We start from the raw sequence: 26,303 nt of genomic DNA on the forward strand, positions 1-26,303 counted from the left end.
TAACCATACCAGTCTCTACTGTCAAAATCACCACACTTTATGAATGTTATTTAAGGAGAAAGCCCCTGAATTTCTTGAGTGTGAAAACACGAGCCACTTCCTCCAATTCCAACATTCAAACATCCTAAAGGAGCTCTGCAAAGTAACCTTTCCCTTTGGATCCCAACCACAACAGTGTTCAGCTTTAATGCAGGTATGTTCAGGCAAGAGTTTCAAATGTCTTCCACAAGCATTAGTAATTATACAAATCAAGGTAAAAGTTACTTAGAAGTGACAGAACTTACTGATTCCTACAGCTTAAAAGATTCCATTTCAGCCTTGCTATCTGCCCTACATACGGCTTAACAGATGCAAAACTCCGTGCACCCTACACAGAGTGAATTTAATCAGTAATGGAAAAGATGGTTTGGAACCACCTTTTATACAAGCTCTTTATCACCAGGTGCTGTATAGAAGCAGTTCAGATAAACCACCACAAACTTATTGTTGTCATTTATTTTAAAAACCTTATTCAAAATATTAAGTGATACAAGTCCAAATAGGATAAAAATTACTGCAAGAAAAGAGTTGAGGGCTATTTTGTTTGTGCTTTACTTCTTGTGGTTACGTAAAGAATGCATTTAACAGTAGGATCTAGAACTCTGAGCACTTCATTTGTAAGTAGTATCATGCTTTCAGCATCCTCATGCCAACTGCTGCAAAGGTGATTTCCTCGTAATGCTACAGAATTACTTGAATACCAAATTCTTAATTATGGGCTCCTGCTCCACCATTATTTACACATTTCTCAGTTTGAAAACTCAATCACAAACAGAATGTACAGAAAACCAAGATTTTATATTTTACAACTCAGGAAAACATAAATAATGGAAGTACAAAAGACAAAGTAAAAAAAAAAAAGCCAAACCCAAACCTACTGTACCAGTAATGTGATTGACACCAATGCATAAATGTCTGTCCAAAATCAGTGTGCTGTCGCAGCCCCACACACCAGCACCTTCATCTGCCTGTTACCTGGGTCAGAATAACAACATCAATTACCCTTCCATTATTCAGGCCTCTCCCTTTTATAATATAGCAAACCACGGAACTGTTCCCCAACTGTCTTAAAATTCAACAGGAAGCTCTGATGTATCAAAAGCCTGTCGACTATGTTTTAGTTAAGATTATTCCACAAGGCTTCTTTTCCATTCATTAATTGCAAAGAGAATGAAACAACCATAAATACCATGAGAGGAAAGAACTGGACAGTCAAGAAGCTGCATACCTTCAAAAAGGTCTTGAATGTTTCAAGGAAATATGTAGCTTCTGAACTAAAATGGGTTATGATCATGAAATTACTTACTGCATGACCACATACAGAAGTTATGAAATTGCCATGCCAGCAATTCTGCCTAAAATAGGCTCGAATTATGCAACAAGAAAACAGAAACCAGAAAAGAAAACACAAGATGATTTGCAGCATCAGGATTTAAGCACAGAAAAATGTAATTATATTTTAAGTTTGCAATGCAGGGGGATTTATGAGCCATATAAGTGATTAGCAAAGAGACCATTAATTTGATTTAGTGATGCCAAAGTCATTAATTTATTAGACCTAAGATATTTTATGCTTATTTTTTTGTATTACCACTATTAAGACTGCTCCAGACAGAAGGGATGATGCTTAGTGAATGGAAAGAGCACTAAGTACTAAAGTCTGTATCTTTATAGTTGATATAAAACCTGACCAAAGTAGCAAACAAATGTATCATGCCCTTGATCTTCCATGAGATTTAATCTCAAAAACATCCAGGTCAAAGAGGGTGCATCTCATTTCAGTACAAGCAGCATATTTAGAATACCTGAATATCATTACATGACTAGGCAGGCAAAGAGTGGTAAGTTCAGCAAACTCAAATCACAGTGCTTTCAAAAGACATAGTCATTAGTTATCTTGAGGGAAGGCATTGCTTCATTAACATTCTGATCTAGACGATGGTATTCCACTGTCCTAGAGCACAGCCCATCCCTCCATCTTCGGCTCTGGACCAGTAAGAAGATCTGGAAGAAAAAGCAGACAACTTACAGAATGCTATGGAGAAACATTTTGGGTTTGATAAACATATTAATGGTTCTATTGACATGACAGTTCTAACCCCTCGATCCTGGCAATCGTGTTACTGTTGCTATAGAACATGGCACTGATAGTCACTTCCACACTGTCCTTGCCATCAAGTCACCTACCAGCAACCTCAGCTGGAGCTTGGCAAAAACACGTCACTCAACCCAGAACTCTTCCAGTAATGTGTGTAGCTTCACAAGTACTGCGCATTCAGACTATTAAACTATCCCCACATGGTGACATTTGTTAGCTTATTACACAGCAAAGACAAGGCATTTTTATCACTTATGTAACCTTCCCTCAAAGTTAAATTTCCAAAAGTAACACCTTGTTCAACATTTTCCCCCATAAAGACTTGGCAATGCACATTCCAGATACACCACTGCACCGTAAAGCAGAAGTTTGGGGGTTTTTTTAGCTGCGTTCTTTTCAGACTCCCCCAAATCCTTGAGTAAATCAGTGTTCTCTATACGAATAAAACCTCCATTTTCCTCATTTCTAAAGATTAACCTATGACTTAATTGCACATTTGTGCATGCATCAGAGAACTGCTTTGCTCTAAAGAAATGGCTACCTGAAAATACTTAACTCGGAGCTTCTCTATGTGAAACTGGAGTGTTAAACATTTCCTTAAAGTCTGTAGTTAAGCCCTCGGAGTATGTACAATATAAAGACCACCTTGAAGTGAATACTTATTATAAGGATTATCACAGTTGTAACAGGAACATTCCCATGCTATTTGGGATTAAACCTCCCTTAATTTGCTATTTATAATCCTGTGCAGAAACAAAATTAATCAATCACCTTCACTTAACTTGGCTCTGGTCTCATTTATGGAAGTCATGTTGTACACTGCCAGAGTCCATTACTGAACTGATTACTGATGGTATCAATCAACTGGTTTTCTAATCTAGAATGTTTTACTCAAATTCATTTTCATTGTGCAGATAAACTGTCAGTAATGATCTGCATATTAGTATCCCAAGAATAAGCTGTCAAAGATATTCTCCCAACAGCTAAGATCCTTTCACTAGGAGAGCACAAGGCAATGCAACTCCGTTTTAACTACTATAGCTGTTTCTCTCAGCCTTTCACAGCATACCTACCTTCCTCTTATTGTGATAGGTGACATAAACAACAGCTACTAGGAAGGCAACTACAATCAGATGAAAAAAGAAATGGCCATCTTCTTCTTCTTCTTCCAACCCCGTGACAGAAACATCTTTTATCTTCTCATGAAGGCTCTTGATTTCCTCATTGTAGTTACTAATGGTGTCGGAGTCATCGTCTTCTGGCACCTCTAGAAGGTCTGGGTTGTATCTGGAATTCGAGGTCACCTCATAAGGATCATAATCATCTCCATCTGACTCCATAGTTTCTTTTATGATGGGTGGTGAACTATTTAGTGTGTCTTTCAAATCTGTTAGAAGATCTTCTTCCTCAATTTTAGTATCTTCAGAAGCATCAACATCAATCTGAGATACTGAACTAGCAGTCACTGCACGAGAGAGGGGTGGAGAACCCCCTTTCACTGTAGATGGTTTTATTGCAGTCACCGAACTGATTTTAGCTGTTGTTGGGAGCTCCTCTTTCTCTGTTGGGCTTGCTTCTTCTCTGGTTGGGGTTATACCCTGCAAGCTGACTGTCAAATTCTGGGATCTACTCACTGTTTCACTCTCACTTCTAGAGGAAACATTTTCCTGGAGCACCTCTGCTCCCACAGACTCTGAGAAAAGGATGAGAAACAGTCAATATTAAGCACAAGGCACTAACCTGTGGTACTCAAAAATTACTGTAAGTCATTCATTTTATAGACAAGAAATCACATTAGGAACAGGGCATATTTCACACTGCAAACCTTTTAGAACTCCCATGCAGAAATACACACTCCTGTACTTTGGCAACTTCCAAAGAGAAGTCTTGAGTGGGGCAGGAATTAAAGTTTGGAAGCACCAGTATGCCAAAGTGTCCCTGAAAAATCCAGCATGCGTATCTTCCACACTCAGAACTTCAGAGACGAGGCCTCCCCTCCCTCCGTGGATTTATGGTGTCTTGTAGAACTGCGTTTTCTCCATCATCAAACTCTTTCTCCCACAGAATTTGCTGAGGTCTGCAGAGGAAGAAGCTCTCAGTAAAGCTCTTCCAGAGTTTTTAATCTGTCACCACTGCCTATTTTACAACACAAAGAGAGAACACGTTGTGGCATCTCCTTCGGGCAGGACACAAGGTCCTGGCAGCTCTTTGCAGGCACTTATTTTTATTGAATTTGTAGAACTCAGAACGATTTCCAACCTTATGTTAACTCAGATGGAAGTACTGAAGCACAGCTTACAAAACAAGCTGAAGAAAGGACAATGTGACTGCATATGCTCCTGTAGGAAAACCTTTTGTCAGCAGCAAGTTATTATAACCAAGTCAGCGACAGTGCTAGGCAGCAATGCACCCTCAGGCACATTCATAATCACTGCAGTGCCAGGACAGCTTTGCAGAACTACATAAAAACCAAAGTGAGCATTAAAACCCCATGCAGCGCCCATCATCCCTCTTCTGTACCCAAAGAAGGTAAAAAAAGATGCAGAGGGAGTTTCTAAATAGCCAATGGGCTTTAATCCTGAGACAAAAGAGCAAACTATTCCTGCTTGTGGCACATCGCTTCCAGACTCAATCAGGAGGCCCCTTAAAAATGAACAGCACATTTGAGACTTTCAGTACATCATAATTTAAATAGCGGAGCCATTCTTGCCTTGTATTTTGGCAAGCCAAACTCATTTTTACTCTTTTATTTAAGAAAGTAACAACACTTCCATTAAGCACTCCCAAGGAGTTCTCTGGAAGGTTACAGGTTCTAGAAAAGAAGCATTCAACCAACTGCTTGTGCCGAATAAGTAAAATATTATACAGGGGACACTGAATCGTGTTATTCATGAATGGGGTATTTACACAGGGTCAGTTACAACAGCCCTCTTGTTTACATGGTACACTCTTCCACTGGAAATCACTCTGCAACCAAAGAAAACAGAGAAGATTCAACTAATCCCATATGAACGAGGCATTATGGAGCCTCTCTGCTGAAGTTGAAGTCAACTACTCAACATTTAACATGCTTGCTGTAGAAGAAACTACTAGCCTGAATTATCACACCAACATTAACTTGTTCAGTTCTTGTATAGGGCAAGCTTAGGGAACTCTCATCCTCCCTCAGCAATCAATCTGGCTAATCGCATACATGGAAATAAATAGGAAGAAAATTTATGCAAGAGAGTTCCATATTTCTAGCTAGTTGGCATGCGCATAAGATGGGTAAAGCTTACTGCTCCCCTCACCAAAAGTATTAGAAAGTAATAGATAAACTGTTTGAAATACAAACAAGCATGTTCCTCCTACAGAACTACGCTGCGTGTATCCTTACACTTCAAATTATTCTTAAACTCATTTTAGAGGGAAGGTTTTAGAAGGATACATGCTTAAATGCACGGGACTTCTACCAGGTAATGCTGCAGCTTCCTGTTATTCCTAAAAGAGGTTATTTTCTGCTTTACTAAGAATAGCAAGTTTAGCAACTACACCCCAATTGACTTATGCTATCTACCCAAAGCTATTTGGCATTAGAAAGGGTGGCTGCACTGTGTGCAGTTACACAACATGGTCAGATGATGTCACACATAGTGCCCAGCTCCAGAAACCCTTCAGCTTCAGAAATGAGATACTAATGTTCAATCACCATGACAGAACTAACAACACAGCCCTCTTAGTAAACAATGAGCAGAACAACACCGGACAGGGTCAAATTTCACTTCCAGAACTTGGGTTTTAGAAAACAAGTTGTTCCATGGGGTTTTTTACATTAAAATGCCTTCGTTTCCTATAGGTTTGTGTCCCACATCTTGAACCTCTTCCATCCTTACTGCCTACCCATCACACCAGCTGAGGGGCAACAGAGAGCGGGTCTGGATATACTGACTGCCAGGGAAGAAAGGAACTAACTGCTCACAACTGCGCCCTTCCTTTCCTTCAGTAATTCCCTTCCTCTTCACTGCCCAACTGATGCTCCAACTAAAACCAACAAAATCACTGCACTTGAAATACACACTTCTTATTAGCATTTGGTTACAGCTGGTTGAAGGGAAGTGGAAGAAAGAAAACGGTCAGGTTGGACGGGGCTTGGAGCAACCTGCTCAATGGAAGGTGTCCCTGCCCATGGCAGGCGCTTGGAACTGGGTCAGTTTTAAGGTCCCTTCCAACCCAAACCACTCTGTGATTCTACGACTCAACTAGGAGTCATCTTGCACAGTAACAAGCTTATATGGGGTTAAAGGGCCTAAACACAGGCATACCACTAGAATAACTGGAACGAGACATTAACTCCGACGGGCGAAGCAGGCAGCTACGCCGATCTTCACAGCAACAACACACGGTGACCAGCAGCCGAGCCGCCTCTCGCCCACCCGTACACTCAACACGCTTCTGCCGAGCGAACGAGCACTAAACCGCTCACTACCCGCGACAACAGACAAACAACCAAGCCGGGGCCGGCCCCACCGGCGCCCCTTCCCTGAGGAGGACGGCGCATCGGCGGTGCAGGCGGTGGGCAGGCCCATCGGCGGCCGCAGAGGCCTAAAAGCGCTGAAAAGGACTCCGGTGAAAGACTGGCGAGGCGGCCGCGCACACCCACACCCCCCCAGCCACCCACCGCGCTCACCGGTGGTGGCCTGGCCGCGCACCGCCATGGCCCATCCGCACAGCAGCAGGAAGCAGAGGGCGCAGCCCGCCGGGACGCGCCGATCGCCGGCGGCCGCCATCTTGCCGGGCAGCCAGTACCGACGTGGCGATGGCACCGCCCCCCGGCGCGCGAGGGGCGGTGGGGTGGGGGCGGAGCCGTGCGCGGCGCCTGAGGTGGAACGGCCACGCATGCGCAAGGGGCTGGGCGGGAAGGCGGTGCGAGGGGCTGAGGAAATGACAGCCCGTGACAGAAACCGGTGCTTTTCCCTCTATTTCCCATTGTTTCCTCTGTTGTCTCCTGTTTCCTTCAGGCAGAGGTTGATGTTCAGGGTTGGACCTTCCCCACAAAGCCACTGCCCCACACGCACGACTGGGCTTCACGCTGTAGAGCCCATGCAGTGCTTTTGGCAGTTATATAGATTTCTGGCAAAGTTTTCCTGATTTCACCCCAAGTGAGGCGGTCCAAGCTCTGAGGGACGCCTTGAGGCTGATCACAGCAGGGAAAAGTCCACAACAGCCGATTCAGAGGTGAGAAAGCCAAGAGCAAGGAGCCCAAGGGCTTATGGAGACCCCAAGAGCACACGGGACACAGAGCATGCAGGGACCTAAGCTGATCTTGAGCATTTGCCACGTTACTGTGAGCTGGTTGCGAGTGGTTTGTTTAAGTGGGTGAAGTGCACCAGAAACAACCGGCTGGTGCGCTGGTAAAGATCACTACTGGTGCTGCCAGGAGAAAGAGACGGGTCATAGTGGTAGGGGACTCTGCTTTCTCTACTACTCTACTTTCTCTTTACTCTACTACTCTCTCGACCTGACCCAGTCTCGAGGGAGGTGTTGCCTACCTGGGGCACAGATCAGGGATGTTGCAGAGAGGCTGCTTGCTCTAGTGAGACCCACGGACTATTACCCACTTCTGATGATCCATGTGGGTGCTAGTGATGTTGATAGCAGTAGGCTGGAGAACATAAAGAAGGACTACAGAGCCCTGGGAGAGGTGGTTAGGGGCTCTGGAGCTCAGATTGTCTTTTCGTCAATTCTCCAGGATACAGGGGAGGACCTTAAAAAAGCTAGGAGGATTGGCCAGGTTAAGAAATGGTTAAAAGGATGGTGCCATAGTCAGGGGTTTGGGTGTTTTGAATACGGGACCCAAGTTAGTAGGCCAGGTCTACTGGGGGCTGGTGGAGCTGATCTGGCAAAGAAGAGGAAGAGTGGTTTTGGTAGGAGGCTTGCCAGGCTGGTCAAGGATTCTTTAAACTAGATGTGTTGGGGGAGGAGGGCATCGTTCCATCCCAACACACCCAGTCAGGTGCCAGCACCTACAATAAATGCTCGGAGCGATGCAGAGATATTCCAGCCGCTCCAGCCAATGAGCCGGCTTCATTTGGAGCTCGGCTCAGATGCCTCTATACAAACGTCCGTAGCATGGGGAACAAACAAGAGGAATTAGAGATGTGTGCACGTCTACGGGAGTATGATATAGTAGGCATCACAGAAACATGGTGGGATGGCTCCTATGACCGGAGTGTTGGAATGGAAGGTTACAGGCTCTTTAGAAAAGACAGGCCTGGCAGGCGGGGAGGGGGAGTTGCTATTTATGTTAGGGATAGGCTGGAGAGTATGGAACTCTGTCTGGGGACGCGTGAGCAGTTGACAGAGAGTTTGTGGGTCAAGGTTAAAGGGAGAACAGCGATGGGAGACATTACTGTGGGGATCTGTTACAGACTGCCTGATCAAGAGGAATCTGTGGATGAAGTGCTCTATAGGCAGATAGGAACAGCCTCAAGTGAAGTTGCTAAGCCACTGGCCATCATATTTGAAAAATCATGACAGTCAGGTGAAGTTCCCGACGACTGGAAGAAGGGAAATATAACCCCCATTTTCAAGAAGGGGAAAATGGATGACCCAGGGAACTACAGACCAGTCAGTCTCACCTCTGTGCCTGGCAAACTCTTGGAGCAGATTCTCCTGGAAGGCATGCTAAGGCACATGAAAAACAAGGAGGTGGTTGGTGACAGCCAGCATGGCTTCACTAAGGGGAAATCCTGCCTGACCAATTTGGTGGCCTTCTATGATGGGGCTACGAAACTGATGGACAGGGGCAGAGCAGTTGACGTCATCTACGATGACGATCAGGGGACTGGAGCACCTCCCGTATGGAGACAGGCTGAGAAAGTTGGGGCTGTTCAGCCTGGAGAAGAGAAGGCTGCGTGGAGACCTCAGAGCAGCCTTCCAGTGTCTGAAGGGGGGCTATAGGGATGCTAGGGATGGACTCTTCATTAGGGACTGTAGTGACAGGACAAGGGGTAACGGGTTCAAACTGAAACAGGGGAAGTTTAGATTGGATCTAAGGAAGAAATTCTTTACTGTGAGGGTGGTGAGGCACTGGAATGGGTTGCCCAGGGAGGTTGTGAATGCTCCATCCCTGGCAGTGTTCAAGGCCGGGTTGGATGAGGCCTTGGGTGGCATGGTTTAGTGTGAGGTGTCCCTGCCCATGGCAGGGGGGTTGGAACTGGATGATCTTAAGGTCCTTTCCAGCCCAACTATTCTATGTGTAAGCAGTCGCAGATGGCGAGGGGCTGTGGCACAGGAGGATGTGCCTCGTGAGGCAATGGCGTTAGGACATCGTGTGGTTGGAACTGCAAGGGACAGCCACACATTGCACAATGCTGGCTGTTTTCCCCCTTACCACAAGTATTGCTGAGCACATCCTATGTGTCTCATGTCAAATACGGGACCTAACGCTGCAGGGGGAAGTCGTCTTCTTCAGATTTAGAATCATAGAATAGTTGGGTTGGAAAGGACCTTAAGATCATCCAGTTCCAACCCCCCTGCCATGGGCAGGGACACCCCACACTAAACCATGTCACCCAAGGCCTCATCCAACCTGGCCTTGAACACTGCCAGGGATGGAGCATTCACAACCTCCCTGGGCAACCCATTCCAGTGCCTCACCACCCTCTCAGTAAAGAATTTCTTCCTTAGATCCAATCTAAACTTCCCCTGTTTCAGTTTGAACCCGTTACCCCTTGTCCTGTCACTACAGTCCCTGATGAAGAGTCCCTCCCCACCATCCTTGTAGGCCCCCTTCAGATACTGGAAGGCTGCTCTGAGGTCTCCACGCAGCCTTCTCTTCTCCAGGCTGAACAGCCCCAACTTTCTCAGCCTGTCTTCATGCGGGAGATGCTCCAGTCCCTGATCATCCTCGTGGCCTCCTCTGGACTTGTTCCATCAGTTCCATGTCCTTTTTATGTTGAGGACACCAGAACTGCACACAATGCTCCAAGTGAGGTCTGACGAGAGCAGAGTAGAGGGGCAGGATCACCTCCTTCGACCTGCTGGTCACGCTCCTTTTGATGCAGCCCATGAAATACAGTACCTGAACTGAAGCCTTAATGAAAAGCCACTGAACTTTACCCCAACTGGTAACTGTTCGTTGCTCACACCTATTTCTACATAGATGAGTAATGCAACTTGGTGCATTCTGCAGTGAAAGATAAGCAAGTCACGTTATCTTGTTTTCCTCATGAGCTAAACGCATGTTTGCAGTTGCCAGCACTCAGCAAGCACTAAGAATGTGGCCGTATCTGGAGCTTAAACCTACTATTTTGTGTGTGTGTGGTACAAAATACACACTAAGATGGTGCCAGTCTGCTTCAGGAGCCAAGAATTAATATAAAAGTGTTCTCACAATTAATACAAAGACAAAGTAAAAGGTGACATTTCAATATTTATTCAAGTTGGGTTTGGGTTTGATATCCATTTTTAGTAGTGTCAGGTACAGCATTTTGGGGTCTAGTTCCACACAAAATGGAAGACTCTCTAAAAATGTACCCATTTAGTTGCTAAAAAAAAGTGGTAATAAAACAAAGCTCCATTTGAAATTCCGTGATGCAACAGCTATGTGATTGCAGTTACAAAGACTCTTCCCTGATTATGTCCCTGTCTTACAAGCTTTCCAGTCTGTGCAAGGGAAAGGAACCACAACACAGGACAGGGAGTATTGGCTGAGTCACATCAAACCTCTTCCGTGACAGACTTACACAAGGTGGACAACCTAAAGCATTCTGGAGACAGCTGTAGGTGTGAGATGGCCAAATAAGACAAACCATTCCTGAAACACCTAGCTAAAAAAGTAATAATTACAACCAAAAAATCCCTTTTTCAGACATGTTTGCACATTCCATCGTGAATTGAAACCTTAAGTGATGGGACATTTTGCTTACAGAATGAACAGAACAATATAGTGGTCTGAGATTCTTAACATCTCAGGTTTTATATCATTTTAGACTATTAACATATTCTTTGTGCAGTCAATATGTTAGTAAAGGTAATCAATACCTTCCTACTTCCTATCGTGTGGCAGCTGACAGACATGATGGGCAGGAACATTCAAAAGAAAAAGCCTGGAATTAGGATTGGTTTTTATGCTTTTGTCTCCATGTCTTTAACAACATCATTTTTAAAGCTTAGCTGTCTTTAACCAGGACTAGCAGGACTGATACTGAGCAATACTTGCATCCCAGACAAACATTGAAAGGTACACTATATTCTGAAGGTAGCTATGCTGTAGTTTTGATTGTAGAATCACTCCTTACGCTTCAAATTCCAATCCTAGACCAAGTTTGTGTCCACCAGCATTGACGTTCTTGCCATCCAACAAAGCTGACAATGTCAGTTTGATACCTGCGAAAGAGAGAAAAGTGAGAGAAAAAGACAAGTTTTGCAACTTAGAATGAGCTTTATGTTCAATAAGTGCAGTGTCTGCATTACTGCTTTAACTTACTGGGCAGCTGGGTTAAGGTAATTTGACAGCTAGCCTTGTAAGGACCAGCATTTTGAAACAATTTGCAGATAAGAAATCTTTATGAATTATGAAAGTTATAACAAACCACAGTGATAGATTCTGCTTTTTATCACTCCAAGTAATTAAAGCTTGAAGACAGTTTGCTGCTGGTCTGATTAATCTAATTTTAGAGTCCAGGACTATGACGAATTGGGACCTTGATACATACCCAACTTTCTGAACCACTTTAAAATCTAGGTAGAAAAAGGCCCAAGCTCTGTCTACTGTAATATCTCATGTCCATCTGCTCGGTATTCTGGCAGCAGATTTATCAGACTACATTAAAACCAATTTCACAGCGGTAAGATTGTCCGCTTCCTGCACCAGGGGACCTTGAGCAAGTCACATTTTCAAGCAAAATAAACTCTGTAATAGAAAGCTTCTGAAAGTATTAAAAATGCATTTACTTATCTGTGAAATACCTAATTGTAGATACGTTTTGTATCAACATCAAGGGGTGTGTGACTGGTAAGTGGTCTCTAATAATTCTGCTGCCAACAGACATTCAACATTAACAGAGGAGTCGGTAACATTTTGTGACAAAACCCCCCTGATATTTCAAGATTAAAGTATCACTTGACTGATTCTCAATTTCTCTTGCATAGACTCACCTGGCTTTAAAGTCTGAGTGTATCCTAATCCGATCAGACTGGAGTTGTTCACTTTAGCCTTAAAGGGAAAAAATACCATATGTAAATGATTTGGTGTCTTGCTTCAGAGTCCTTCCTGCTTGAAGATTAAGGAACACCTTTAAGGCAGGCACAGGATTTCATGTTTTAAATCATAAAAATAACTATATCTAGAGTTATTTTGGCCATAACTTAAAGCCAAAATTTCAACAGATCTACAGTCACTATGGGGAAAAAATGCTTTATTAACATAGTTTTTGATTTTTTTCAAGAGTGACACAAAACCCTCTCAAATATGATTAAACATTCTGTGTCACTTCTAAGGCAAATCCAGTACTTGTGCTCTCATGCTGCCAAAAGCAAGGCAAATAGATTTATGTGCCAGTTGTACATCACAGACCTGCATCAAACCCCTACTTCCACCCCTGGCAGTGTTCAAGGCCAGGTTGGACACAGGGGCTTGGAGCAAGCTGCTCTAGTGGAAGGTTTCCCTGCCCATGGCAGGGGTTGGAACTGGATGAGCTTTAAGGTCCCTTCCAACTCAAACCAGTCTGGGATTCTGTGATTTCCTGACGGAAACGCAAAGCAGCCTTTACATTTTGAGAGCCTATTTTCAAATGCTTATAAAGGTACATGTACAGCACTCACAGAAAAAGAGGCATCTGGGTCAATCTGGTACTTGGCTGCAATTCCAAAGCGAGTGTTGCTATTCCCGGCTGTCCAAGCAAGATTCACAGCAGTTTCCAGTTTATCATTCACCTTCTGGTAAATGGAGCCGCCAAATTCCGTTCCATCATTCCTGGAAGGAATGCATTAGCCCAGTTTTAAACTGCATCCCAAAACAATCATCTTTTTCTTTTCCCAGTAAGATCTATATCTGCAGAACACTCACATCTCATTTAATATCCCTGGAACAACTAAGATAGAGACATTAGGCCAGACTGGTTCTCAAGTTTTTTTTAGAGGCTTAAATCCATTGATGGTTACTCCATTTCAACAGACAACGTGTAGCACTGAAGAAAAGCCATGACAAACTATCAAAAACAGACAAGTGATGCCAGCTTCCAGTTTTCCCTTCTCTAAATGGGAGTCTCTATAGGAAAGAGAGGCCATGCCCCAGTCCCAGAGCCTGAGCAATCATCCTACATCTGCCTCTGTCACCAGACACAGAGGGACTGTAGCAGAAGATGCCCATTTAATGTCCAAGGCAAATTAATACCACTTGCAATAGTCTTTATGGTACATCAGTACTATAGATATCTCTAGAAATTAAACTATTATTACTTTGCAGGGAACACAATAGCTTTCAGCACTGCTACCAGGTAGCACAACTTCCAGTTACTACTGCCACCAATGTCACCCAGGGAATAAAGTGTGGTAAATAAAATGCAAATCGTTGGAGCATGCAGATCATAAAAACAACAGCAAAAGGCTTCTAAAAGCCTCGCACTCCTTGTAAACCAGGTAACAATTTCCATTTTCACTCATTTTCTTAAAAAAGGATACAAACATACTGCACAAAACGGGCTTTAAACCACATGAAGAAGTCTGCAAGTAAACTACAGTTATTTCTGAACAATGAAATAATCTGGTTCCAATTATTAAAGCATACCAAACCTTTAGTGATTAAAAAAAGGGGTAGATTTAGAACCTCTCCACTTTTACCCCTTTGGCCTGATGTTTCTTAGTTCTATAGATCATGCACCATCCCTGGCAGTGTTCAAGGCCAGGCTGGACAGGGCTTGGAGCAAGCTGCTCTAGCGGAAGGTGTCCCTGCCCGTGGCAGGGGTTGGAGCTGGATGAGCTTTAAGGTCCCTTCCAACACAAACCATTCTGTGATAACCACTGACTAAACAGTAATGATAACGCCTATTGAAAAGTTCAAGCAGTAGCAGCAGCCTTTTAAATTATTAGAGCAATTCTTCCAGAAGAACACTACAATACTTACTTCAGATAAGACTGAAGCTCACATATAACTGCTTGTGCTTGGCTCTCAAGAAAAGGAGGGATTAAAAAGGACTGAGGAGAGCTGGTTACACAGGCAGATTTTTGTGCAAGGTTCCCACTCAGCTCTGTCTTGACCTGCAACATTGGGGGGGGCGGTCTGAGCTATGCTTAAAAAACAAGGAAAGTCATATGTAAAACTAGAAATTAGCCAGCCCTACCTCCCTTTAGTTCTTATTTATTATTAAAAATGGTACTAAGCAAACAAACCTCCTTTTAATTCCAATGGTAATAACAGCACTTTGTAGATAAAAAAATAACAAACAAACCATTATCCCCCTGTGAAAATTAATATATTAAATCACTATTAAGGACAGTAACTTGCTGAAGTCCCCAGCTGGTCTGTGGAACACCAGGAACAAAAGACAATGCTTCCAGCCCCTCCTAGTTAAGTTATCAGCTCTGCCACAGCATCCCTGTGAAACACTGAGCTTTCCAGATACAGCAGCTGAGCGGGAGCTGAAACACATCAAATACCTAACTGATGCATTCATATCAATAAATATCTATTCATATCACATATTTATGGGTTTGCCCGTCAATTGATAGAGTATGAATATTAAATAAACAAACTCGGTGTCCTCCTGAAGAGGATTTATCATCCACATACAGTAACAGGAACCCAAGAGAAAGATGCTCAGGAATCCAAGAACAGTACAGCTCCTGCTGCTCTTATAAAGTTATTTTCTGCTGTTGCTTTAATTCGTAGTTAGAGCATTTTATATTAAAGGTCAATAATACAAGGGTTTGAACCACTACAGTACAACAAAGTTCAAAGTCATTGTGCTCGAAGGAAGAACTGAATTACTGAGTGTGGGGGGAACCCACATATTGTTCTGCTGCAAGTTTTCTGCCCACATCTTTGCGCTTTGGCAATCCTTCAAACACAGTCTGGGCTGTGAAGGTTCAATTGTTCTGTAAGGCAGTGAGAGCTTCCTAAACCAGACCTCTGCAAAACAGCATGAAACAGAACAGAAAACCTTTGAAGCAGCAGCTCCAGGAAGGCAGAACAGTTGCTCAGCCCCTGAACAGGAAGAGCCTGCAGTAGTTCTGCCACATGCAAACTATCCAATTACCCGCGGGAATGGGAAAGGAGGGGCTGGGGAATGGATTAGGGATTGCCTAATCTTAAAGAAAACATCTTCTGCAGAGGCATAAATTGCTTTTTTAACAGGAACAGGAGACAGAGAAATTAAGGTTTTCATGGAATTTGGGTCTTGGTTCCTCACTGTTCCTGTGTTCAGAAGGGACAAATACCTGTGTAAATAGATTATTAAGAGTTATGATACTAAACCAAATGTTTACAACATATCCCTTCCAGCACTAAAACAAACCCAGGCCCTATCTCTTCCATGCACTCCCTTTTGCATGCTCTTGCTTGTTCTCTGATTAACTCTTTCATCTACAGATCAAACCACCGTTTTGTTTCATTTTGACATGCTTTTATTTCACATTTCACAAAGAATATTTTCATAACCCACTTGCTTCATTATTCTGCTAATAGAGTCCAATAACCCTTATCTGTTAGAAAGAGATGCTGGGTACTTGGGTGCTCAGTGAATTCCAGTTCCTTCCATCATGCACTCCCTCCCCCACATAATTAAAAGGAAAGTTAATGCAGTCAAAAAATGCAGTTTGCCATCTTAAATGCAGAAGTCATTTCAAACCCACCATTCCCTCTTTCACCATGGCTCAAACTCCATCCCCTTCACTGGTCTAATAAGCAGCAAAATCCTTTCAAACTCCTTTTTCATGCCTCTCTGCCAATACTTACACATTAGTATGAAGCTGGAACTCATCAGTCTTATAGCCAACAGCAAAGTTGCTCTGGGTTACTCTAGACTTCGTTGTCTCAAAGGTCATCTGGTAACCTGCCAGCCACCCCTCGTAGCCAACCACCAGGGCTCCACGTATTGAAGGACCAGCAATGTCAAAATCCATGTCGCAGCCAAGGTTGATGTGTTCCCTTTTGTACCCTGTCTTAACTTTAGCACTCTTCTTCCTGAAAAGGACATATCTTTGAACAGGTACACTCACAGGGAGCAATTCCATCAGATCAGTTACTTTAACGCAGTGTAATAGCTCTTGAAGACAAAGTATGAACCCCTGGAGAGCTACAGGATATGTCACCTTCTTACCTCTGCAGAACCCTATCTCAAGATACAGCGGGTTAACTGCAGTCAAGCAATAAAATGCTGTGTGGTGCCCCACTGAGCCCTGCTGGGCTGTGCTCTGAAATGAGACAGCACAAAAGCCAGATGGGAGATGACAAAACCAGATCCTCATCTCCAGCTCATTGGATGGCTTGGGAAGTTCGGTAGATGCAGGGAAGGAAAGGGAGCTGCAGCAGTTTGCAGGTTTGCCACAGAAACTCCACATACAAATACAGTTTTTGGACAACCCCAGTGAGCTGGGTAATTTCACTTACTGAGACAAACATCAAGAAATCACTGCTTTGTCTCCAGCTTCTTGAGGGAACAGAACAGTGTTTTCTCAGGTGTCCTTAGGTTGGTTTTACATCATGGATGCAGGCCCTCACAAGACAGTTATGTCTAATATATTCAGCTACTCTTATTAAAGATCTTTTTCCCCTTCTCCTTTTACCTTACAGGTATCTTCTGTCCTTGACCAAATCTTCTCCTGAAATCTTCCTGGAAAGTCAGCCTAATTTGAGATTTCAAAGCAACCTTTCCCTTCGGGTAGCAAAAACCAGCCTGCAAGAACTGTTCCCCTCCTGTATCTGACCCACACAGAGATCGCTCTCCATTTTATTATGAGTATTTCAAACTTAAGAATTCATGTTTTGCAAGATCAGACACAAGAGCAGCAGTGCCAGAAGCACTTGGCCTTAGCTCCTCTGCAACTGCTCTAAGTCAGCAGTACTTCTACCAGCGTCAGCAGGGACAGAGGCAAGCTAACACAGAGCACTCCTCAAAATGACTCTCACTGTTGAAAGACTCCTCGCAGCAGGAAGGAAGGGGGAGAAGGTGTCTCATACTCAGACATGATGCATCCCTGTCAACCTAATCCAGGTCACACCAGAGTTGAATCTCACTCCATTTATTCAAATTACAATAGGCCTCCCACAAGGCAATAGTTATAAATCAGATACTACAGTGTCTGAAGTGCTAGGAAATAGCTGTAGAGCTGTACATTGTCATTATCAGACCAGGTTTTTCTATTTCTAGAAAACCCCTACCAGCTAAGAAATAATTAACACCCAACACTAGAGATTATTCTGGTTAACAAAGTCAAAAATATCTGCTTCATGTACAACTGGGAGTGGACTGGAAGCAGCTGGCAAGGCAGGACACTACAAGACAGGGTGCAACCTCCCTGTGACTATCCCATAGCCTCAGTGCAGTGTGCTGCTCTGGGAAGCTCCTGGGCAGAGTATTTTGACTCTCTGGCAGCACTGCTTGCAAAAAGATAATCAGGGGAATGAAAGAAACCAACATCCAGACTCCAGCTGCTGCTTAATCCCTCTGGCCCAAATAAAACATGGCATCCAATGAGGAATACTCATCCACCACCCCGCCGCGGCCAGCGGGAGCTCACATGATAATGCAGCTCGGGAGAAGAGCCCAGCTCCTGTGCTGACCTATTAGAGCCACGGCCAATTGGCTCCTGGAGCCTGTTCAGCCCTGAACTGACTTGTTTCATTCAGACAGCAGCTCAGCCTCTGACACAGCCAGAAAGAGGCAACAGGAGCACACATAAACCCTTCACTTCACACCCTAACTCAGGCTGTCATTTTCAAGTTACTGGCTGTAAAAGTTTGCTTGTTACAGTTTCGGATTAAAAAGGGATTGTTAATAGCGAGATTAAGATCAGATGCACATGATTTCATCACACACAGGCTGACTGTTAACTGTCTTCGGGCCTTAGGACAGAAGCAGTAAAGAAGCAAGACTATTCTGGAAAACTAAAGCAAAAAATGCCTTTTTGGGTCACTTAAGCTTACTGGCTTCTTACCCAGTGTTAGGAGAGAAGGAGGAGTCAAAGGTCAGCTTCAGGCCACGTGCAAGCTGAACAGAAAAGAAATTCACTGGTTGGATTTACAATGAAGAGACTGACGTAAGTGAACACGCAAATTGCAGCTTCTGAGCCTAAAGTTACCTGGTCTTCAAGAGTAATCTCGGTGCCAAGTGTGTTGTCTGTGTTCCACTTCTCTGTGAACATCAGGCCGTATTCCACCCATCTGTATTTTGTTTCCAAACTCCCACTAACTTTGCTTGTTTCTGAGTTTGCTGAACCTGAGCTTGTGAATTCCTAAAAGGGAAAAGAAATACTTAGGTATATATAATATATACATATATATTTGCAAAGATATAGATGCTTGCACACAGGCAAATGCTTGCAGAACATTCAGCACATTAATTTGGGTTATTATTCAATACTGCAGAGTTCTCAGAGGATTTAAGAACATCTGCTAGGTATTAACATCAACACACTCCTGCTCCACAACAAGTTTCAGTGTCAGGGGGAGTGAGGAATGTGCATTTCCCTTTAAAATGAAACATCCAGTAACCACAAGAACACTGAAATGCTTTGATTTCAATATGTCTCCAAACTCACCAGTCCGTTTTCAGACTTAGTTTTCAAATCAAGTTTTATGAGCCCAAAACCTAGAAAATAAGTAAAAAATATGAATTATATATATGATCATTGGAAAAGCATTTCTGATTTATTTCTTACAACTCCCTTCTAAATTGCCTGTGGATTATTAAAGCAATACACCAAGGGTACAGTCACCAAACTGTGTTTTTAGGAAGCAGATTATACAGTTGTGCTCACTTCAGATAGCACCTGATTAATCCTAATGACCTCAGCAATATAACTAGGACCAAATTAGGTCATAAAGTCCTCACTCATACTGAGCAAACTACTGACATTTGTCATCTTGTTCATGAGACAAGGAGACAGTCAAAGTATGTTTTCTTTCAGGCCTATGGGGAACAGACAGAATCCTGCCCTTTCCAGCAAGGGCATTGGAAGCGATGAGAGAAAATTCTCTGCCTTCTAATGGAAATTACTGGAATACTTATCAGAAAAGAGTGATAAAATCATAACATAGAGTGGGGGAGCCTGAGAAAGACCAAACTTCTTTTGCCTTTATTTACCATATCCCTTGGTGAAAACATCCCTGGCGGATTTGCCCAGGTCAGCGTAAGCAGGTGGAACAGCCATCTTCTGCAGGGGATAAAACAAGAAATTACACTGCTCAGAAACATCCAATTCATTTGTGCAACACGAAACCTCAGGTCATTTCAGCCACTTTTATTTTCTCCTCCCCCCCCCCCATCAATTCAATACAGCCTGAAGAATGTAGCTGGAGCAGAGTGATTCGATTCTGCTCATGAGCCAGGAGAAGCCACTACCATGCATTTGCCATGAGGATGAGGATCACGTGGCAGAACAAATATGTATTTAAAGGAAAAAAGAACTTGTCTTTGCCTTTGCAGAGCCAACTGTTGTTCTCTTATCAGTGTAACTGCATGAATGAATGACTTTGTTCTTTAAAACCACCCCTCTGAAACATTTCTCCTCTTCCTTGCAGCAGATTTATGTGTTCTGATGCAAAGCAGGAGGGCCTCAAGTCATCCACTCAGGAACTCTTAACCAGGACCAGTGTCCAGCATCAGGAGCATTACTCCCCCTAATTCAGAGCAGCAAATAGACAACATTTATGTAGGAAAATTAACAAACAGTCATTCCCAACAGTGGGACACCACAGGGGTAGCTTTCTCCATCGTGTTTTGTTTGGTAGGATGCCCACAGTGCCTTGTCAGTCCTCACTTGCCCATCTTCAGCAGGCCCTGACCATTCTTAGTTCAGTGGCCTCCTGCCAGAGATAGGAACACATCCCATTTTCTCAGCCACTGAGAAAACTGTCTCATATACAGAGGAGGAAATAGGATCCCAAGGGAACAAAGCAACCAAATCTACTTATCCAAGTACACTGATTTGCTTGAGGGAAGCAAAGTCAAACAATCTGAAATCACAGAATCCCAGACTGGTTTGGGTTGGGAGGGACCTTAAAGCTCCTCCAGTTCCAACCCCCTGCCACGGGCAGGGACCCCTTCCACTGGAGCAGCTTGCTCCAAGCCCCTGTGTCCAACCTGGCCTTGAACACTGCCAGGGATGGGGCAGCCACAGCTTCTCTGGGCACCCTGTGCCAGCGCCTCAGCACCCTCACAGGGAAGAGCTTCTGCCTAAGAGCTCATCTCAGTCTCCCCTCTGGCAGGTTAAAGCCATTCCCCTTGGCCTATCCCTACAGGCCCTTGTCCCAAGCCCCTCTCCAGGTTTCCTGCAGCCCCTTTAGGCACTGGAGCTGCTCTAAGGTCTCCCCTTCAGGAGCCTTCTCTTCTCCAGGCTGACCCAGCCCAGCTCCCTCAGCCTGGCTCCAGAGCAGAGCTGCTCCAGCCCTCGCATCAGCATCAAATGGTGCACACCTTCTGTCTTTATAGACAAGATTTCATCATTTTAAGAAAGCAAAGGAGAGGAATCAGAAACCGGTCCTCTCGATACTGGATGTTGCACTAAAATTCCACATTCCCAAACTTTCTGGTTATGCAAAAGTAGCAAGTACTTTATTACACATGCATGGAAATGCTTAAAAATAATTCCCTGTCAATGCTTACTCCTGTCTCCTCAGAGGAACAGAAAACTATTTCTTTAAACCATAAGGAAAACAGCTGGCTCTGAACTGAAGGGATGTTGCGAAGACTTCCTGGCTGCACTTGGACACAGCTCTCAGGGCAGGCACAGCACCCCACGAGTATCAGATCCGGAGCTTCAGCAGTCACTCACCGCCTCGAGCACTCCATCCAACAAGTTGCTGCCTGTTAAAGCAGGATATTGCTACTGCCTAAATGAAGAATCCCTGTCCTAGAGGGAACAAAACAGATCTGGTGGCTAAATGAAAGCCAAGTCTTCCCAGAACGTAAATCAAGCAGGATACAAGGGTGAACACCATGATGTAGCTTCAGTTGCAGAGCCTACCTGGATGCATGTCATCTCTTTCCTGTTACAGTTCAGTAGCAAGATGCAGCTTCATATACATAAGAGCTAAAGTTAAATAAAAAGAGGGGGAAAAAAGGTATCCCATATTCCAAAGCAGTTTTAGCTGCCTATATTAAACCTAAGTATCTCTCTTTAGTTTTTGTGCGAACATGAACGTAGGGATTCATTGTTTATACGCAAAGCCAGCCTTAAATAAGACCCCATGCTCCCAAAACTCCCAAACCAAGTATTCACAGATCTGTTTAAGTCATTCCTCTGCTCCTTGTTAAAGTCACTAGAAGCTGGGTGCAATGCCCTGCTTGGAGACTGTAGCCTAGAGTCAGAGCTAAAGCAGCACTTAGGAGGGGGACGGACAGATGCAGTTTGGGCTCTGTGTGCAGATGTTTCTTCCCTGCCAGAGCAGCTCAGTCCCCTGAGAACCCTCTGATGGGTTCTTATTTCCATTTAGCATCATCAAAAATTAAGATGTTGGAAACCCCTTCTCTTCCCCAAGCCCATGAAGCCACTGGTGTCTGTGTGTCTGCACTGGACATAGCCAGGCTCCGCAGGTGGATGAGCTGCTCTGCTGCTGCAGCCCAGGCTGTGGCCATGAACAGTGGGAGACGGCGAGATTTCCACTTAGGCAATTACTATAATTAGGGGGCAATACCGAAAGGCAAATCCCTGCAGGCTGTAAAGGCGAATCATGCAATGCACACAGAGCAAGGTGTTCAGAACTGCTGAGTGTGGAAGCCACGAGGAGCCCTGTACCTGGTGGTTAACCTTGCTGTTGTCAGCAAGAACAGGAAGAATTGTTTCTGTCTGCCCTGGCTAATCAGGAGCCTCTTGTTTAACAGATGGAAACCAAAACTGATTACATCCTGTCGAGTGCAGGTTGTAAGACAAGCGTGCTTAGCAGGGATTCAGACTCTTAAAGGATCAAGGAATGGCCGTGGCCAAGTGCCCTTGCTTTTCACCAGTGAGATCCCAGCACGTTAACTCCAATTAGGTTAGGACTGAAATGAATTCACTGCTTTTATCCTTGTCCAACTGGGCAAATAGCTCAGTGCCCGTGTGCCTCAACCCCTGTGCAGAGCAGGCCGAGTAGAATACATACAGCATGTTCTAAGTAGGAAAAGAGTTTGATCTTCTTAGTAGGAAATGCTGTAGCACAAGTCACAACTGAAGGGAATGTAAAGTGAGGAGTTGGGTCCAAGTGCTGCTGCAAGCACCACCTCCATGAGTGCCTGATTTGTAACTGCCATAGGGAGAAAAGAGGAATCTTCCTTCAGAGCTGCAGGATCCAAGAGCCAGCCCTAGTGAAGAGTTCATTAAAGACAGAGCAGCAGCTCCAGCAAGCCAAACCTGAGCACTTTCCAGTGTCACAGATGACAAAGTTCTCACCCTGCAATTCAGTTCTGGGTAATTAAACCAAAATCAGCCCAACAGGCAGCAAAGCCCAGGGTGCCCTTGGCAAGTGTAGGGATTGACTGCAACCAAAGGAAATCTCTGCTTGGTAACTCTCCTAGGTGCCTCAGTTTAAGTTTCCCTCCACAGACTGATCAACCTCGTAATAATTACAGGAGAGGGGAAGGAGCAATCGACACATCTGAGAATAAAATCCATGATAAGAGTAAAATCTCCATGAAGACAGTGGGAACCTGTCAGATTCAAGGCAAAGAAAATAAAAAGGCTGCATTTAACCTTACTGTGGCCACGTTTTTTGCTGATACATTCGAACTCGTGCACCATTTCTTGATGGTGACAGCAGTTCTGAACATGTCAGCTCCCCGTCTTAACAAGCAGCACCCTTGAAGAGATGGTAACTGCAGAGCTGGCATGTAGCAGGTGCCAGGGACATGTCCCACCAGTGCGTGAGCTGGGAGGGACAGACAGCATCAGGGTATGGACCAGGTACAGCCTGTCTGCAGGAGGGAAAAAGCACACGAGGGTCTCCTGCCTCAGGATAAGCAAATTTTTCCCTGTGAGGGTGCTGAGGCGCTGGCCCAGGGTGCCCAGAGAAGCTGTGGCTGCCCCATCCCTGGCAGTGTTCAAGGCCAGGTTGGACACAGGGGCTTGGAGCAAGCTGCTCTAGTGGAAGGGGTCCTTGCCCGTGGCAGGGGTTGGAACTGGATGAGCTTTAAGGTCCCTTCCAACCCAAACCAGGCTGGGATTTCTCATTTATCTCCTTCATTAAAGGAGAAATTATTCCTTGATATGAAGGAACTTTTAAGCCCCAGCCTGTGCAGTCATTTCCCAACCAACATAGCAATAAACAGACCACGAATGATGGTGCTTTTGCTCTCCAGCAGAACAGGGCCCAGCTCTCTCCAGGCTGGCTGAGTCACCAGCTCTCCATCCCAGATGCAGCAGCATGATGCTGGCTCCACAGTTTGGGTTTATGATCCAGATCCTGAACCCATTCGAGTCACAACTCCAGCGTGCCCTGAATCAGGTTCAGAAGCCCAATTGTGCAGGGATTTAAAGCCACACTTAACCATAAATGCATGAGTAGTTGGGCTGAGGTCAAACATCAAGTCAGGCGCACTCACAAGGAGCAGCCAGTGCAAGCACGTGACTTGGAAATACTCTGCCTAATGGGACACAAACTTAACACCGCTTTTGTCCCAACTTGCTACTGCTCCAACATCACATAATCCATGCACCACTACGAGTCAACACTGAAGCCTCTGGAGCCCACAGGTGCTTTCATGCAGGTATTAGTAACCCCATGCAGCGTCCCTCCAACACTCACAGGATCACAGCAGCCTGCCGCAGCTCCGCTTCTGAACTGCACGTGTGATGGAGCAGAGCTAGGCTGTAAAGACTGGTTTGTGCAGGATCTCTGCAGCCCAGTAACCACAGGAGCAGAGAGGAGTTAAACCCCTTTAAAGCACTAAATGTTATTATTTAGTCTATACTAATATTTATGGAATGAAAGAAAGAGCCTGCTCTTAATTGTATGGGTGTAAATGAAGACTGACAATGCTCCACAGCAACCCCTTATTAAACTATCACTTGTAAGTGTCAATTAGAGAAGCTGGGGATCGTGCAGCTGTAGCTGCTGTAGTTACTGAAGCTGCAAGGGAAGAACAAAGAACCACATGCCCGAAGTTCAATTAAACCTCCAGGTTAACTATCTGCAGAGCAGGAGTCGCAGGGGCTCCGGTGCAGCGCTCCAGAAGGGACATGTCCCTGCAGAACACCAGCACCAGATCAATGGGGATGACTAATTGAAACGGCATTTTGTCTTCCAGCACCACTTGTCAGCTCACTGCCCTCACGCACAAGAGGAGCATCCACACACCAGAGCTCAGGCTGCATCCCGGAGCTGTGGATGGGGTGATCTCTACCTGCAGCAGGTGCCAAACACAGGAAGGCCTGTGCTGTGCTTCCCAGCTGCATCCAGTCTGCATCTCGCAGAGCATCAGGGCTGGGGACATCACTCCAGCTGCTATGGCAACCGACAGGATGTCCCGCATCCCATCACATCCCTCCCTGCATTACCCAAAACGTGGGCAGGAGGAAAAGCAGATGAGTGTGGAGCAACGTAAACCTTCAATGGAGAGTGGTGCGGGGGGACTATTCTGGGATGTTTTCCCAATAGAGCAAAAGCCCTTTTCTGAAGGAATTCTGACTGAATTTCATGGATGAAATGCCATGAGGCAGGTGATGATTCAACCACCCACTGCTGCGAACACCACAAACTGCAACGTGCTTCTGAACCTCCATAGGCCATCTGAGAAATGAGACGGGCTCCGTGTCAGCGGGATCGCCATAAATATTCCCCAGGGACAGAGCCATGGGGATGAGTCAGCTCCGCTTCAGTTTCGGGGAAGATTTGTTCCTCTCTTTCTTACAAATGCCCAAAGACCAAACGAGTCTTTCACCCTCCAGCAGGAGCTGCTGCCAGCGAGGGCTGTGACGAGGCAGAATGGAGGCGATGGCACCGCTGCACTCTGCACTTTGTACAGGAAAACCCAGTCCTCAACATTTATCATGGAATGGTTTGTGTTGGGAGAGACCCTAAAGCTCATCCAGTTCCAGCCCCTGCCATGGGCAGCGACACCTTCCACTGGAGCAGCTTGCTCCAAGCCCTTTCCAACCATTTGAAACTGACATTATCCCCCCGCAGGCCATGTAAAGAGCTACATTTTGAGGATAAGCAGAATACACCGAAACAGAAATCAGTCTGGCCGCTTGGAGCGGGGTTTGGGGTTACGGTGCATGCCAGGATCAATGTCAACCTGCACAACGGATCCCGTGTGAGCAACGTGGAAGCACCTCAGTGCCAAACCCGGGCACCGCGACCTTTGCTCCTAGGAACGTGCAACCGATCCACGCCTGCGGCAGCGCTCCCATGGACCCCGCGGCACCGCCCGCCCCGTGATCCATGCCCAGAGCCCGCGGGTCCGCGCCCGGCCTCCCCGGTGGCACCGCATCGCGGCCGGGCTCCGGGCAGCGCCGGTGCGGACAGCGCAGGCCCGAGCGCCCCGTGCCCCGCGTTACGTAAGGACACGGTTACCCCGCGCGACCGCCGACCCGCCCCCGCGGAGCCCCCGCTCCCCCCGGGACCTCCCCGGCTCCCCCGTACCTGCCCCCGCCCCGGCGGCGGCTCCGCGCTCCCGCCTCGGCCTCCTCGGCGGCGGCTGCCCCTGCCCGGCGCCTCCCGGGTCTGCGGCGGCGGCTGCGTGACGGCGGGCGGGGACGGCACCGGAGGGAGGGGACGGGGCGGGACCTGCGGCTGCACCGGGACCGGCGGCGGGAGCTGGGGAGGGGCTTTGGGCAGGGGCCTGTAGGGACAGGACAAGGGGAATGGTTTTAACCTGCCAGAGGGGAGACTGGGATGAGCTCTTAGGCAGAAGCTCTTCCCTGTGAGGGTGCTGAGGCGCTGGCACAGGGTGCCCAGAGAAGCTGTGGCTGCCCCATCCCTGGCAGTGTTCAAGGCCAGGTTGGACACAGCGGCTTGGAGCAAGCTGCTCCAGTGGAAGGGGTCCCT

At 45.7% G+C, this 26,303-nt stretch overlaps 2 protein-coding genes across 4 annotated transcripts; both read right to left on the reverse strand.

Moving 5' to 3' along the window:
- Positions 1–480: 480 nt before the first annotated feature.
- On the reverse strand, positions 481–6,933 carry LOC308225888 (keratinocyte-associated transmembrane protein 2). Of its 3 annotated transcripts, none has more exons than XM_080627103.1 (3): positions 6,804–6,933; positions 3,211–3,830; positions 481–2,043 (listed from the first exon to the last, which is right to left on the reverse strand). In XM_080627103.1, exons 1-3 carry the CDS (start codon positions 6,901–6,903, stop codon positions 1,912–1,914), a joined length of 852 nt encoding a protein of 283 aa, XP_080483229.1. In that variant the 5' UTR covers positions 6,904–6,933; the 3' UTR covers positions 481–1,911. The 3 variants fall into 3 exon arrangements, with proteins under 3 accessions (XP_080483229.1, XP_080483228.1, XP_080483230.1); XM_080627102.1 differs by having other exon boundaries at positions 6,795–6,933; XM_080627104.1 differs by lacking the exon at positions 6,804–6,933 and adding an exon at positions 3,963–4,133.
- A 3,597-nt stretch (positions 6,934–10,530) lies between these two features.
- On the reverse strand, positions 10,531–26,009 carry VDAC1 (voltage dependent anion channel 1). The gene is made up of 9 exons (XM_080626986.1): positions 25,899–26,009; positions 19,423–19,492; positions 18,878–18,927; positions 18,419–18,571; positions 18,275–18,327; positions 16,074–16,301; positions 12,944–13,094; positions 12,278–12,335; positions 10,531–11,506 (listed from the first exon to the last, which is right to left on the reverse strand). The coding sequence occupies exons 2-9, from the start codon at positions 19,487–19,489 to the stop codon at positions 11,415–11,417; spliced, it is 852 nt and encodes a 283-aa protein (XP_080483112.1). The 5' UTR covers positions 19,490–19,492; positions 25,899–26,009; the 3' UTR covers positions 10,531–11,414.
- Positions 26,010–26,303: the final 294 nt, after the last annotated feature.

This window comes from Psittacula echo (genome assembly GCF_963264785.1).
Source record: "Psittacula echo genome assembly, chromosome: 11".
NCBI classification, from domain to species: Eukaryota; Metazoa; Chordata; class Aves; order Psittaciformes; family Psittacidae; genus Psittacula; species Psittacula echo.

Excerpts from the sequence above, each read along its gene's own strand:
- VDAC1 (XM_080626986.1), bottom strand. The coding sequence starts at position 19,489 with ATGGCTGTTCCACCTGCTTACGCTGACCTGGGCAAATCCGCCAGGGAT. Across the intron at positions 18,572-18,877 it reads CTAAGTCTGAAAACGGACTG|GAATTCACAAGCTCAGGTTC; the intron begins GTGAGTTTGGAG and ends TTTCCCTTTTAG. Across the intron at positions 11,507-12,277 it reads CACTCAGACTTTAAAGCCAG|GTATCAAACTGACATTGTCA; the intron begins GTGAGTCTATGC and ends TCTCTTTCGCAG.
- LOC308225888 (XM_080627102.1), bottom strand. The coding sequence starts at position 6,903 with ATGGCGGCCGCCGGCGATCGGCGCGTCCCGGCGGGCTGCGCCCTCTGC. Across the intron at positions 3,831-6,794 it reads GGCCACCACCGGTGAGCGCG|AGTCTGTGGGAGCAGAGGTG; the intron begins GTGGGTGGCTGG and ends TCCTTTTCTCAG. Across the intron at positions 2,044-3,210 it reads CCTATCACAATAAGAGGAAG|ATCTTCTTACTGGTCCAGAG; the intron begins GTAGGTATGCTG and ends TTTTTCTTCCAG.